Raw genomic sequence first — 16,527 nt, 5'->3', positions numbered from 1 at the left:
AATTGAGAGATGTAAAGTCAGAATTGAGTGATATAAAGTCAGAATTGAGAGATATAAAGTCAGAATTAAGAGATATAAAGTCAGAATTGAGTGATATAAAGTCAGAATTGAGAGATATAAAGTCAGAATTGAGAGATATAAAGTCAGAATTGAGTGATGTAAAGTCAGAATTGAGTGATGTAAAGTCAGAATTGAGTGATATAAAGTCAGAATTGAGAGATATAAAGTCAGAATTGAGTGATGTAAAGTCAGAATTGAGTGATATAAAGTCAGAATGAGTGATATGAAGTCAGAATGAGTGATGTAAAGTCAGAATTGAGTGATGTAAAGTCAGAATTGAGAGATGTAAAGTCAGAATTGAGTGATGTAAAGTCAGAATTGAGTGATATAAAGTCAGAATTGAGAGATGTAAAGTCAGAATTGAGTGATGTAAAGTCAGAATTGAGTGATGTAAAGTCAGAATTGAGAGATGTAAAGTCAGAATTGAGTGATGCAAAGTCAGAATTGAGTGATGTAAAGTCAGAATTGAGAGATATAAAGTCAGAATTGAGTGATATAAAGTCAGAATTGAGAGATGTAAAGTCAGAATTGAGAGATGTAAAGTCAGAATTGAGTGATGTAAAGTCAGAATTGAGAGATGTAAAGTCAGAATTGAGTGATGTAAAGTCAGAATTGAGTGATATAAAGTCAGAATTGAGAGATGTAAAGTCAGAATTGAGAGATGTAAAGTCAGAATTGAGTGATGTAAAGTCAGAATTGAGAGATGTAAAGTCAGAATTGAGTGATGTAAAGTCAGAATTGAGTGATGTAAAGTCAGAATTGAGTGATGCAAAGTCAGAATTGAGTGATGTAAAGTCAGAATTGAGTGATATAAAGTCAGAATTGAGAGATATAAAGTCAGAATTGAGATATAAAGTCAGAATTGAGTGATGTAAAGTCAGAATTGAGAGATGTAAAGTCAGAATTGAGAGATATAAAGTCAGAATTGAGTGATGTAAAGTCAGAATTGAGAGATATAAAGTCAGAATTGAGATATAAAGTCAGAATTGAGTGATGTAAAGTCAGAATTGAGAGATGTAAAGTCAGAATTGAGTGATGTAAAGTCAGAATTGAGTGATGTAAAGTCAGAATTGAGAGATGTAAAGTCAGAATTGAGAGATGTAAAGTCAGAATTGAGTGATGTAAAGTCAGAATTGAGTGATATAAAGTCAGAATTGAGAGATGTAAAGTCAGAATTGAGAGATATAAAGTCAGAATTGAGTGATGTAAAGTCAGAATTGAGAGATGTAAAGTCAGAATTGAGTGATGTAAAGTCAGAATTGAGAGATGTAAAGTCAGAATTGAGTGATGTAAAGTCAGAATTGAGTGATGTAAAGTCAGAATTGAGTGATGTAAAGTCAGAATTGAGAGATGTAAAGTCAGAATTGAGTGATGCAAAGTCAGAATTGAGTGATGTAAAGTCAGAATTGAGTGATGTAAAGTCAGAATTGAGTGATGTAAAGTCAGAATTGAGTGATGCAAAGTCAGAATTGAGTGATGTAAAGTCAGAATTGAGTGATATAAAGTCAGAATTGAGAGATATAAAGTCAGAATTGAGATATAAAGTCAGAATTGAGATATAAAGTCAGAATTGAGTTATGTAAAGTCAGAATTGAGAGATATAAAGTCAGAATTGAGATATAAAGTCAGAATTGAGTGATGTAAAGTCAGAATTGAGTGATGTAAAGTCAGAATTGAGTGATGCAAAGTCAGAATTGAGTGATGTAAAGTCAGAATGAGTGATATAAAGTCAGAATTGAGTGATGTAAAGTCAGAATTGAGTGATGCAAAGTCAGAATTGAGTGATATAAAGTCAGAATTGAGAGATATAAAGTCAGAATTGAGTGATATAAAGTCAGAATTGAGTGATGTAAAGTCAGAATTGAGTGATGCAAAGTCAGAATTGAGTGATATAAAGTCAGAATTGAGAGATGTAAAGTCAGAATTGAGTGATATAAAGTCAGAATTGAGAGATATAAAGTCAGAATTGAGATATAAAGTCAGAATTGAGTGATGTAAAGTCAGAATTGAGAGATATAAAGTCAGAATTGAGTGATGTAAAGTCAGAATTGAGTGATGTAAAGTCAGAATTGAGAGATATAAAGTCAGAATTGAGTGATGTAAAGTCAGAATTGAGTGATGTAAAGTCAGAATTGAGAGATATAAAGTCAGAATTGAGAGATGTAAAGTCAGAATTGAGTGATGTAAAGTCAGAATTGAGAGATATAAAGTCAGAATTGAGAGATATAAAGTCAGAATTGAGTGATGTAAAGTCAGAATTTTTGTGATATAAAGTCAGAATCGAGAGATATAAAGTCCAATTTTGAGGGAAAAAAAGACTTGACTTGCGACGTTATATCTTGCAATTCTGAGAAAAAAGTCAGAATTATGAGATAAAAGCTGTAATTACCTTTATTTTTTATTCTGTGTCCCTGAAACAAGCTTCCATAAGAAAGAGAGAAATATGAACTCAAATATTTCAGATTCTGCCCAGACTAAATGATCTGAGCTGCTACATTAAGTTTATAGCTCAAATGTGTCTCATCAAATATTTCAATTTTCTTGTTTTGATACCCAAACATTTTAAGAGAAACGTCTTAACTGATACTGAACAGCACCATGTCACTTGAGCTGCAAAAAGAGCAAACTCTGAGCAATATAATTATTTATCTATCTCTTGCTCTATGCACTAATCCTACAAATTCTCTTCAAGAAAGAATTTCCTGCTTTCCCAAACACGCTACACTGGTTTCTGTCCCTCCCCCGTTTCATGTAGCGGCCCCTGTCTCGTCTGCCCTGACCTTGCATGACCTTTGATTTATTCTTGCCAAAAAAAAAAGAACGAATGAAATACAGACATGCACACACTGTGGGAAAAGTGAATGGGGCAGAGGAATGCTGTGATGGATAGGACAGGAAAAAGAGGAGGGGTTTTGTGAAGAAAAAAACATACTCTTTGCTAGTTTCCCAGAGTCCCACATTGCCCAAGGGATGAGAGAGAGAGAGAGAGAAAAAACAAAGCTGATCGCTGGTATCCCAATGAAATTGGTTTGGCACTTTCTGTTTGAACGGATTAACTTAAACCTGTGAGCTGAACTTACATAATCATAATCACATCTACTCTTCTCCAGTGCTGGGGAAGCTATAAAAGTATATATGTAAAAGTAGTGGACCAGTTATGAACAGCAGTGTTTACCTCAATATTTTGCTATTAGAAAAAAATGTTTCTTGGAAATGTTCCTGTAAATGAACTGTCTGGACAGTATATCGACTTTTCAGTGCCAGATTTGAGGACGTTTTAACAGATTTCCTGCTCATTTCAGCTGTAAAATGGCATGTGAAATACAACATAACAACGACAACAACAAAACTCTCCACCACTTTTTGGAAAGAGAATTGAAAAATGCTGAGTTATCTTACTACTGAAAATGTGTGCAATTAAATGTCAGTGGTTATTCCCTTAACACCTGAGTTTCAGGAGTGTTTCAGGATTTAAATACGGGGGTGAATCCCCTAAATATTAAGTTGTGTGTGTGTGTATGAAATACGACTCACTTCCGAAATTGCGATGATTGACTGCTGTAGACATGTTTGGTTTAAGCTTTGAAGGCTACTTCACACAGCGATATATAAGGTCTCTTTGACTTATTTTCAATATAAAGTATTTGGATTTATTTTGGTTTAGTATAGGCTTTTATTTTGGCAAGATCTGGCAGCATGAATGAGTCACCTCTTTCCATTGCTGTGTTCGAAATCGCCTCCTATACCCTCTTTCACTATTCCCTGCATTACTCCACTAATATAGTCCAATTGAGGGAGTGAATGAAAACGAGTGAGTGAATTCAGACACTGAGTGTACCAGAAGGGCGGCTGCTTTTACATAGTTTGTGCTTGCCGTTTAATAATCACTTGAAACGTAGCAAACTGCCAGCTCCAGTAGTAAAGAATAGATTGATCTCGAACTCTGTCATGGAGACTAGCATGTATAAACCATAATTAAACAATTTGATAATCTGTTGAAAAGGAATGTATACCTGTATGAATTACGCTGTAGCCACATTGGGCCAGTGCTGTTTGGAAAATGGATGGATGGTCGACCATCTTCTGGCGAGATGCTGGAATTATTTCAGCGTGGGGTGACCCTCACAGTGCATTATGGGTATTCTCTAGCCATTGAGTGTACATCATAGACTTTAAAAAAATATGGACGTAGTGTCCGTGACGTCACCCGTAGGTTTCTGAAGACCAGTTTTGAACCCTAAAGCCGGCCATTGCTATCTTGGCAGCGCGTCACTCCTGGATAACTAAAAATGGGCAAAGAGGCGGAGTTGCTGAAACCACGCCCACCTAGCTTGACCATAGTGGCAATCTACCTCTCACTCAAGTGGCCACGCCCCTTAACCCCTAAGAGTCTGAGCTTTTTCGGGGCCCTTTAGAAGTTTTGACATGCTCTGACATTTGTGCTTTTTTTCAGTTGCTTATAAACACATTAATGGCAAAAGTGTAATTACACTGTATTCAGCACCAACTGGGCTACAATATGTGAGCAACATACATGCTTGTATTTTTGAATATATTTATGCATGATTTTTGAAAAACTAAGGCCTCAAAACACAATAGATATGTGTCCACAAGACTTTTGAATAATGGGTGTATTTGCCAAGAGTTTTTGCTTCAAACTGATGTGAGAATCATTGAGCCTACTCATTCACATAAAACAATACACTGATTTAAAATTTGTAAGACAGTTTTTCTTCACAAAGCCCGTATGCGAGGAGGCATGATATCTAATGAATAATGATTAGATAACACCTGAGATGACAAAAGAACATAATAGCCCGCATAATGAGCTGCATAATGAATGAACGTCATACCTGACTGAGAGAGCAAAAAAATGCTCTTCTTATTTAGTTGAAATTGTACTTATCTAGTAAATGCATCTTGATTTAAGAATGTTTAAATATTTGGACTAGAAACAAGACAAAAATTACTAAGAAGAGCAGATTTGACTCTCTTTTGGAGCCTGTCTCTAGCGGCCAGTCGATGAATTGCAGTTTAAGTCACTTCCGTGTTGGCTTCAAGAGAAACAGTGGGCGGTTGCCGCTTGTTGTACATCAGTTGTACACTCGTTATTGCGGTGTATTGTGGGATTGAACGAGTGCACTCAATAACGTCCACTATGGTTTTGGACACCACTACAAATGGCTGTTCCCTCAAATAGTGCCCTTTTTAAGGATATAGGGGGCGATTTCGGACACAGCCCTTGTGTTTTCTTGCGCATACAGAAGTGAGACATGTTTAAATACGGCATTAACAACTAGTTGTTTAGTTCAGTTCAGTACACACTTCATAGGTTTCTTTGTATATGCGATTGTAGAATTTGATTTTCACTCCCTTAAGTCACGGAACGGTGTGTGTACAGAACAGGATTAAGCAGTAAAAGATTAATTGGCACCTGAATTTTGCTGTAGTGTGTGTACGTGGCTTATTTTCCTATAAACAGTCTCGTCTGCATGAGAGAACAGTCAAAGGAAACCTTTCTGAAAGCACCGCGTGCGACCGCAAACAGTAAACAACGCAATTTGTGACTAATTGCTTTAAGACTGAGGCCTTGTAAAGCAGCACATGTGCTCAAAGAAATACTTGACTCATAGTTTCATAGTCAAAGAGTTCAAAAAGCGGACTGAGGTTTACGGGTGAATCTCACTAAAACGTGTCCAGGTCACATTTCAAGTCCTGTAGAGATTCAGTAATAGAGTAGGATCAAAACCGATGATTTACACACAATACATTCTGAATCCTGCACCCATTCCTGTTGGATTTATGACTAGGTCCTTCCAGTTTTAGTAACATCCACTTTCCAGTCCCCCCATTTTTCCTGGTTTCTTTGAATGGTGTGCTTGATCGTGCTGGAAATTTAGGAGAAGATTTCCAAAAAGGAAAGTTATTGAGAGAGAAGGTTAGGCCATAGAGAGGGGAGAGTGAAAAGTGTATTTTCACAGCCATGAGCCAGAGACACATGTGGAAACAATCAGACGTGAAACTCCTCCTGATAACATCATCTGAATGCCGCGCCATGTTCCTCAACGTCTCCAGCCCAGGGCTGAGGAGACTGTGTGTTTACAGGAGGAAACGACAAAGAATAAGCTTTCTGTCATACCTGCAATGGAGAAAAAAATATATATAGTAAGAAATAGTTTTGATCTGTTTTGATCCTGATGTTTAAGAGAATTCTGTCCTGGGATGTTGGCAGACACACACACACACACACACACACACACAGCTATTTTCAGACCATTACTGCGGCCGTTGCCAGTGTGTTGTTATTTCTGCTGCTCTGGGTTAGAAACAGAGACAGCGGCAGTGAAATGAGTTTAACAAAGGAACGGAGAGAAAAGTAAAAGAGGCTCAGACTGTAATACAATCTTACTACTTTCTGAATACCACAGATAACACATTACCATTAATTAAAAACAAGTGAAAAACGCTAGGCATTGCGCAGTGTTTCACATAAAACTTCATGTATATAGTAGTAAGTGTCTTCTTTTGTCACTGCTCTCTCTCTTCAGTAAAGACTCTCTCTTTGACACTCAATGTTGGGACACGTGAACTCTCACATTACAAATTATAATGCCTCATATGTAGGTATCTAAGCTGAATTGCTTATTCAGAAAGGCACAGATAATGGCTTCAAAATAATGATTTCTACTGAATAATAGAAAAAATATCCTGCAGATCCATTCACTCATCGGGCCCTATCACACACGACTTGAAGTGTTTTTTGCTAGTTTCAGCTGATGCAGTTCTCATTTTCACATCCAGCTCCACGTTTAAATATCAAATGCACTCACACCATCTGTTCACCCATGGGCGTCTGGTCTGAAAACCAGGTGTGTTCAGCTGCATTGACAACGACTGCGCCTTTGACCAACACAAACCTGCTCTAAAGTTGCAGTATGTTTTTTGTTATTTAAAGGGCATGTTAGTAATATGTGCCTATAGGCGGTGCACAACGTGCGTACACACACAGGGACGAGCAGCAGCACACACACATTTATAAATATGAAAAATTAAAGGATTCAAATGTAAAACATTATTGTATACATAAATATAAAAATGCCTACTTGTCATATTGGATAGTCATTGCATGTATCATAATGACCTATTTGCAGTAATGACGAATGGAATTGACTAACTATTTAACCAATCGTGCCAATACACACATGTATTTTAACTGACTCATCAGGTTGAGGATGTCTATATTCCTCCTTGTAAAGAGTGAATCCGCCATGTGAAAGCTCAACTGGCTTTTAAGGGGAATGGGAGATGAGACTCTGATTGGTTTATTGCACGTTACGCCCAAAACACACCCATGACTCATTAAGAGACGAGGTACAACCCTTTTGGACCATGCACCGGGCATGCCGACCATTTTTCCCCGTTGTTAAACTAGCAAACTTTCGGACACGCCCTAAGTGCACCTGTGCCATGAGCTTCTGTTTGCTGGACAACAGGTGACCTGGAGAATCATAGCAAGATATTATACATTGACTACGCAATAATGAGTGGGTAAAGTGAATGACTGTAAACTTTATTAATGAAATGAGCCAAGTGTGATTTGCTAATATAATCGCCACATTGCCGTCTCTGTGAGTCTCTCAGAAATCAGGGCATCTCAGCATCTTATTCACTGCAACAATAAGAGAGTAGCTGGACTATGTTGGTTTGTCACACAGTTTTGATCATTTTTGTTGTTTTATTTGCCTTTTAGTTCCGGATTCGGCCCCAGACAATGTGACGGCAGTGGTGAATGGAACAGATGTGTTCCTGAGATGGTCGGAACCTCCTGGAAAGATTAACGGCCAACTGCAGGGATACAAGCTGGAGTACAGCGCACCGAATATGGAAAAGGTAACCGTACACACACTCTCTCTCACACACGCGTTAGGTTTTCATGTTTTAAAGGGGATATAGACCCTAACCCCCTAAACATACCAATCACACAAAACTTTCTGCATTTTTAAACATCACTTAGGATGATTTATAAGCTGTTTTACTCATGAGGACCAAAAATGTTCCCACAAGGGAAAGATTTCAGATGTTGCCATCTTTATGGGGAAATGTTGTCCCCAGAATGTAGGGTTTACCAGGACCACATACTGATCTTTATGTACTTTTGGAATTGCATTCCTTAAGCTTGGAAAAAATACCATTTGTTTTGGACATGTACCTTGGTATATGAATATGGGATCATTCAGTGCCATCAAAATACCATTGTATTGCCATGTTATACCATCATGGTACCAAAGTCCTGCTGGAGTTCTTTTTTTATATATATAATAAAAGGGAATATGTTTTTGTAAAGTCCAGCAAGTATGTTCTGTAAAATTGCATCTTATTCCCTGTGATTTGATTTGGAAATGGCATTAATGACGTGACTTCAATCATGACCCTCAAATTTGTCCCAATTCATCCTACTAGTAATAGCTGTGTCAATCCATCAGATTATAGACAAATGTGTATCATGTTGACTCGAACATCACAATTGCTTTGCTGAAAATCCAGCATAAAGCAGCATGAATCCTATGTTGGTCCAGGCTGGTTTATGCTGGATAGAGCTGGTCTAGCTGGTGGACCCGCATAGTCATGCTGTTCTCAAGCTAAACTGAGCCAGTGTTGCTGGCCCATCAGTACTTTGCTTCCAATGCTGGGACCAGCAAACCAGAAACCAGCATCCCATAAACATACCTTATGTTGGTGACCAGCAATGCTGTCTTTTTCAGCAGGGTTCAGTTTTATCAATGATTCATCTGCATATGTCCATTCCAGCAGGTTATGGTGGACATGGGTTTGGACACAGAGCTGCTTGTCAATCTCTCAGCACCCCTGTCGAATATTTCCTTCAGAGTGTGTGCATACACCGGTGCAGGACAGGGACCCTGGACACCCCTCCAAACCATCACGCTCTTCCATGCAGGTATGAAAGCAAACAGACCATAATCTAAAATACTCATAGGTCAAACATGTCCACTGAATGTTAATGGTCTCTTTTCTTGCAATGTTTTGCAGAAACCGGACAATCCAGAGGTGAGTGACATACACAAGTGTTTTTATACCATGGTGGAAACTTACTTTTTATATTGATCTAATGATATTTATTTTACCCTAAACCTGACCCTGTACGAAACCATTTGTATGTTTTAATCAAGATGTTATTTGGTGCCACAAGAAATCCGGACCCTCACAAAATATGGAAGTGGACTTTTCCTTTTACTTCCCTTATTTAGTGCCCTTCTTGAGATGTTGTTTTTTTTTCTGTTTGCGGTTGCTGTCTCAGAAAAAGAGGAAGAAAAAGGCAAATGAATGAAAGAAAGGAACAGAAAGAAATTAAAGGAAAGCAGTAACAGGCAGAACCTGTGAGGAGTTTTGTTGAGTGGGAGGCTCATGTAGAGATAGACTTTAGGACAATTTCTAGAAGCAACACACCCTATTGCAAATCTTGTACTGAGGTCATTTAATGAGCTAATTCAACCAATGACCAACTGAACAAAACACACATCCACCCACACACACAGAGTTTCTAGTCTCTTACGGAAATGTTTTAGATGTCCATGATAAAATATTAAGACATGTCAGGTATTGCTCTGGTGAGCGTAGTGCAACACGGTATAGTATCACTTATTTGTGCAAGCCAGGTTTGAATCTAGCCTGGTGTAATTTAACCAGATGCTCTTGTTTAAATTCACAATTGTTTGTAAAGAACAGAAACGAGATTATGATCATGTTACAATGTCTACTGCTCATGGCTTCTTCAGTCATTTAAACATCTCTAGCCGTGACTAATTCGCAACAAGTTAACAATATGAAGCCATGCATGCTCTTCTACACTCTCAAAAAAAAAGAGTACAAAATTGTACCTTTTAAAGTACAAGTGGCCATCACTGGGGTGGGACCCTTAAGGGTACATTTTTGTACCTCTAAGTCAGGGGTAGGCAAGTTCGGTCCTAGAGAGCTGATGTCCTGCAGAGTTTAGTTCCAACCCTCCTAAGCCACCACAGTATAAAACTCATGGCTCCCAGCATGCATTGCAGCATGAAGTATGTCACCATTGTTGAGATTCATATGCTGATTCTTGATATCTGTGTGCGTCTAAACTTTTTCTTACTTAGAATGAATGTAAAATCAGAATTCAGGATGTCTGATCTGTGGCAATAAAGTATTGCTGGTGAATATTATTTATTAATGTTCTTAATCAGTGATGAGTTTAGTCAAAGTTTTTCTTTATGACACATTTTTGTTATGATTTATTCTGATTTGAACATATTATGTTTTGTTAACACTGTAACAAAAACCACAAACTCAAGTAAAAGCCAAGAGTCAAACTGCCCAACTAAATCAAACACTTTTAATTAAACCTCAACATCTAAACCTCTACCAAACTTGCCTACCCCTGCTCTAAGTAGAGGAAAACAATGGTCTAATTGTTGTACCAATTGTGTACCTTTAAAGGTACAGTTATATGTTTTGTTCCCCGAGGAACAAAATTGTACCTCCACTGTACATTTTTTTCTGAGAGTGTAGTGTAAGGCTCACTATAACTAACTGCTGACACTACCGACCTGTTTAAAATGTGTCTAACCAGTGGCCAAGTTTGCATCTGGTCCTGACAAGTGAAGGGCAGCAATGAGCAACAATATAAGAGAGGGCAATACATGAATATATCAATGAACAAATAAATAAAGTACTAGGATTGTATATTCAAAGCCAGTAGTCAATGCAGCAATCATTCAATTAGGTTAGTATGATACATTTGTCTGGATCTGGTAGGAAACTATTACTTCTGCATTTTGAACAAACGGAACCAGCTTGTTTGCAGAGACTACTTGACATCCAGCTAGCAGTGCATTACAATAATCTTGAGTTCATGAATGCATGAACTAGTATTTCTGCATTAGGAACAGAAAGCATGTTTTGTATTTCTCAAGAGGAAGAATGTTGTCAAGAAAAACTCCCTATCAAGCTTGACATCCGGGTAGACGACCTGTAGAAATAGTGATCTCAGTGTGTTCATATTTGTAACAGCTTATGTTTAGAGGTTTTCACCACATCATTGCCGGACGTTGTTATTTGCGTGCTCAAGTTCAAATCAGTGAATCAATCACTCAATGGAAAGTAGCTAAAGCCACTAGATGATGTAATGCGGCAACTGTTGGATCTTTACATCTGTTTTCTCTCCTTCTGTCCAATAAAGCTGGTTTTGAAGAGGTCTGAAAGTCACTAATCTAAGTTGGCAACACTGATCAGGCAAAAGTGCACTTCAAAAATGAGCAAATCAATGAGTTTGAAGTTGCAAATTGATAAATTAGGCAGGAAGATTTAAAAGATGCATGTCCCCTTTACATTATATGTATAGCATAGACTTTATTCAAGTATGCTCTGTGTTGTCTGATGGTGTGAGACCCTCTTATTCACTCTTAAGTTCTCTAACGTGGAGACTCTTCTTTGATTCGGGCCATTCTTATAGAGATGGAAAAGCTCCACTCACCGGTTCTTTAGAAAATGCAAAAAATGTAGTTCATCAATACTGAAATAAACTAAAATCTTCCATCTTGATTTTTTTTCCTCTCACTGAGCCCATTGTATTGGATTCTGGTATTCATTTATGTCTGCCATAGAATTTAGCTAAAATGTGTATAATGCTGCACAATGTTGCTGCCTAAATCTTGAAATAGATTCTGTGCCACGCTGGGAACTCAGAACCATAGGAGCATAGGATCCAAATGCACTAACTTTGATACAAAAGTACAAGAAACAGGGAATCAAGGAAACAGACCTGAACTTAAACACTGGAAACAGAACAACGAATGTCTAAAAAAGCAAAGCACAGACTTTGTTCAATAGGCAGTTTGCTATGTTTTCAAACATATTCATAGACATCAGTGCTTGCATGCTTTTCCTCTTTATAATCAAGTTTAAATGGTCATAATAGTCTTTTGAAATCGGATTTTTTTTCTGTGTGAAGGTCTCTCGAGTCCTCCAGCGTTCTCCTGGCACTGGTGGTACGTGGTGATGGCCGTCGCCGTCGCTGTCGCTCTTGCTGTGCTCTTGGCTGTGTATGTGACCAGGCTGAGGCGGAAGGAGACGCGCTTCGGGTGGGTGGTGATGAGACTTTTCCATTCAGGGAACACGCATACATTGGCCAATGGCCACACACATTTTCCTCGGTTTTCTTTATTTTTAAATAGGATTCTGACACTGTGGATGTCAGCAGAGATGTCAATGCTATTAAACTTAAATGGAGGGAAACTGACTGATTGAAAATGAAAGGGGTCATATAATGCTTTTTACATATTCATGAAATGTTGCTGTTTGCGCAAAGCACAAAGTCACTACAAACGGATTAAGGGTACTTTTACACAATGTACTAAACATTGTCAAAATGATCCCCATTCACACGGATCCGCGAAATCGACTAAAAATGCTGTATTCTGCTGCCAGGCCAGTATTTGGCAATATCTACACAAAAACTACACACATATAGACTGAACAGGTAATACGCATGACGTCACCATATTCACAAATTTGCGCTTTTGTAGTTTTGGAGACGATAACGGTATCGTTTTCAAAAACTTGCACCTTGAAATCCGTTTTCAAAAGTTTGTGCGTTCAGGCAGCCAAAACAGTCATTAATGGCCACACGCATAAAACGTTTTCTGTTTTCTTATTCTCTATATCTGTGTCAGTGTTTCTGAACTCCCTGAAACGCCTCCATTGTAGTCTTGAGTTTTCTTCCGGGTACCAACACGACACCGTATTCCTCATTTAAATAACTCATACGCAATATAAAAGGGGCGGGCCTGGTTTAGTTAGTTAGTGGTGTGTTCAAACTCACTGTTATGGGAAGGGGCAGGACATTTCCCAAACACGCTCAAAGCGTTTGACCAATCACAAAACACTGATCCAACCGACCAATCAGAGCACATTGTGCTTTTCAGAAGGAGGGGCTTCATAGAGACATGAACTAAACTGAGCGTTACTGACAGACTGGAAAGAGAGGAGCTGCAACAATGGAGAGTATGGGAAAAATAATGTGTTTTTGAACATTTAAGCAGGAAATCCTATTGCCCAAAGACTTTGTAAAAGGGTATAATAGGTCCTTTTTAAGATAAGAAAATCTTAAAATCTTTTTCACCCAAATTGTTCCACAATTGACTAGACCCGATGAAATAATTTGCAGCTTGCTGTTTACATCATTGGACAAACATTTGTATGCACCCTTGCCAAAAGATGATGTCAGCAATGTTTTAGTTCATTTTCCAAGGAAGGAAAAACTGTTCATTTTAAGAGCAAATATCTGTAGGAGTTTTTCCCGTCTTGCAGGTTAGGGTTTCCCCCACAGTTCAAAGACATACAGCACAGGTGGAGACACTAAATGATCAGTAGCTATAAGTGTCTCAGCAAGCAATTTTCTGTTTAAAAGACATCTAATAGCCGTCCAAACACAGCCTTGACAACTAGGCTAAAACAAGGCAATATTTGGCCTGTTCAAATAATATGTAATGGATGTCTAACCATAGCCCAAGAATAGACTAGTAATCTAAAACATGACGTGTCAAAGAAATTAAACCAAACACCTTGTAATCTCTGTTGACTTTGCTTACATGATGGAATATCATACACCTCGCAAGTTATTCGGCTAGAAGTGGGTTAGTCATAGCCGTACTATATCAGGTCTATAGTTGAAATAACGGTGAAATGACGGCTATTGCTTGCTGGGGTGTGTCTGTGTGTATTAGCACTATGATGGACTGGTCATCTGTCCAGAGTGTTTTTCTGCCTATGGCCTGATATGCTGGAATAAGCTCCATCATCCAGTCATAACCTTACAAAGGACATGCGTTAGCATGAAGACGACCTCACAGCTAACTGACATGAACTAAAAGGCACAAATCTCTCATTTTGATTCAATGGGGTCAAGCATCATTCTTTTTAGTAAAATGAAGTACTGATGAAATGTGGAATATCTGTTAAGTGTACATATGTTTGTTTAGTAACGTAGGTTTAACATTACCAAAAACATATAGACTGCAAAAATGAATGAAAAATACAAAGCGGTTCTGTTTCATGTGAAAGTATATTTGTGTGTGTGTTGTACAGTGAGGCATTTGAACCCATGATGGAGAGCGGAGAACTCGTCGTTCGATACCGAGCTCGTCGCACGTACAGCCGACGCACGACAGAAGCCACACGTGAGTCTGCTTTTTCTCTAGCCACATATAAAACTGTCTGATTCAGAGTGTGTTCTTGCTTGCACATGAAGCTGTAACTTGATCAGTAACACCTGGCCAAGAATGGATCACTGGAATTTTCTTTTCTACACTTCTTAGGCATGTTTTGTTCTCGTATTTACCAAAGTTATACATTTTGGTTGAAGTTTAGGTTTGAAAATCTCCCTTTTGCTTTTAGACTGTAAATGATGTCATGGTAAGACTAACATACTGAAATACAATTGGTATTTTATAACCACCTATTGTCACCTTTACAACGCAAAGACTATGTTGTGTTGTGTTGACTCTCACACCCGGCTGACATAAAAGTTGAGTGTCATGAAAATGGCATTTCAGTTAGACAGACTGAAGACTAAAACCTAAATTGTACCACTATACTGGTGCATTTCTCTCAGGAAACTTACTAGGGCTGGGGGAAAAATCCATTCACCTAATTATGGCAATTTGTTTTAAATCTTTTTTTTTTTTTTTATTCCAGAATCGCTATTGATTAATTTTAAATTTCTTTATTTTAGTCCTTGCTTAAAGACCAAACGGAGGAAAGCAACGGCTCATTGGTATGGGCTGAAGGGGCAGAGCCCTACCAAAATATTCATCCAAACATAGATCTCTATATACACTGAATTAATAATAAATTATAAATGTGTTCAGGGTTCTGCAACAAATATTTTTTGGATTTTCTAGACTATTTTAAGTCGTAAATTGAGCAGGATATATTAATAAGAGCAAGGCAGGCATGTATTTATGATACTTATGCTGCGTTCACACCAAACGCGAATAGAGCGTCAGGAGCGAGTGATTTCAATGTGAAGTCAATGGAAAGGCACGTTGACGCACGTCTGGAGATCCTGCGGCGTGATAGACGCGTGATGGACGCGATTACGCCTCATTGGCGTGTCGGACGCGAATTGAGCGTCTTGCACGATATGCGCGTTACACGCAAGTGGTGCTTTTTGGGCATTCACGCATTAGAAGTGAATTCGCGTCTGACGCCCAAGTTGAAACATTTTAACTTTGGCGTCAATTCGCGCCGTGTTAACCAATCAGGAGCCTGCTCGCTGCTGTCACGTAGTAAAGTGACGGATTGAGAAACCCTGCATAATTTAAAAATACTACTATTGTGTCACAAAATGTAGTTTTAAGACTTTTTCATGGGGGGAATGTTTAATGCTCAAATCTGTGGTTTATTTATAAAGAGAGCGCCTATTTTTAAAAATAAATAATCTTGTGTTTTTGGAGTTGTGAGATCCAGGCGATCACCGGGCACTCATCGCTTATTAACCCCGGCGAGAGCAGCCTTTCCTCGGCTAGTCCTTCTGACGTTTTGTGATCTTTGCTCTCATGAATCTAAAATATGTTGTCTGCCAAATCGTTTTGACTGAGGGCAAAGAGAAGTTTCAGAACTTAAAGGGTTAGTTCACCCAAAATTCTGTCATTAATTACTTACCCTCATGTCGTTCGACACCCGTAAGACCTCCGTTCATCTTCAGACACAAATGAAGATATTTTAGTGTAAATCTGATGGCTCTGAAAGGCCTCCATTGGCACAATGCACGGTTCACTCTCAAGACCCTTAAAAGGTACTAAAGACGTCGATACAAAGTCCATCTCACTACAGTGGTTCTACAATAACTTTATGGAGTGACGAGAATAGTTTTTGTGCGCAAAAAAACCCTAAATAACGACTTATATAGTGATGACGATTTCAAAACACGGCATCATGAAGCTTCGAAGCGTTATGAATCATGAATCGGGAAATAGGTGCATCGTCCCAGCCCTAAAACTTACTGTTGCATTATAAAATGCAACATTTCCTGATGATGTGAAGTATGTGTAAGTTGATGGTCTCAAGAGTATTTCATGACAGAAGATCAGCCAGCCTCGCTTCTGAGTACACTGATGTTTTCACTGTTGTTTGGCAGAGGTTGGAAGGAAATGAGCGTGCACTCATAACCTGGCATCACATTTCACCCTCAAACTGCTGGATTTATTACTGACAGGGACTGATGTGCCTCAACATGCAGGGGCAACTAAACGGGATAGAGAGAGGGAAAAGTGTACCTAGAGACTAACAGATAAAGAAAAACACATTCACGCTAACATAGAAACATGAGAAATGGGTGTTGGCTTTAAAACCTGACAGAACCCACCCAACCCCCTCACATACATGTGTGTACACACTTTGTGAGAAGGCCATTCT

General features: G+C 38.5%; 1 protein-coding gene across 2 annotated transcripts in view; it reads left to right on the top strand.

Moving 5' to 3' along the window:
• Positions 1 to 16,527, top strand: part of axl (AXL receptor tyrosine kinase) — a 58,015-nt gene that overhangs the window by 23,859 nt on the left and 17,629 nt on the right. Inside the window, exons 8-12 of one of the 2 annotated variants that reach the window (XM_079824092.1) lie at positions 7,811 to 7,950; positions 8,872 to 9,016; positions 9,109 to 9,126; positions 12,062 to 12,191; positions 14,197 to 14,288. In XM_079824092.1, the coding sequence (XP_079680218.1) occupies positions 7,811 to 7,950; positions 8,872 to 9,016; positions 9,109 to 9,126; positions 12,062 to 12,191; positions 14,197 to 14,288 (525 nt within the window). Of the gene's footprint in view, positions 1 to 7,810; positions 7,951 to 8,868; positions 9,017 to 9,108; positions 9,127 to 12,061; positions 12,192 to 14,196; positions 14,289 to 16,527 lie in introns of both variants that reach the window. The other variant, XM_079824091.1, reaches the window with a different exon arrangement.

Source organism: Gobio gobio (genome assembly GCF_949357685.1).
Source record: "Gobio gobio genome assembly, chromosome: 8".
Classification (NCBI taxonomy): Eukaryota; Metazoa; Chordata; class Actinopteri; order Cypriniformes; family Gobionidae; genus Gobio; species Gobio gobio.
The sequence above is the reverse complement of the archived record's forward strand: the minus strand, read 5'-3'. Positions and strand labels throughout refer to the sequence as shown.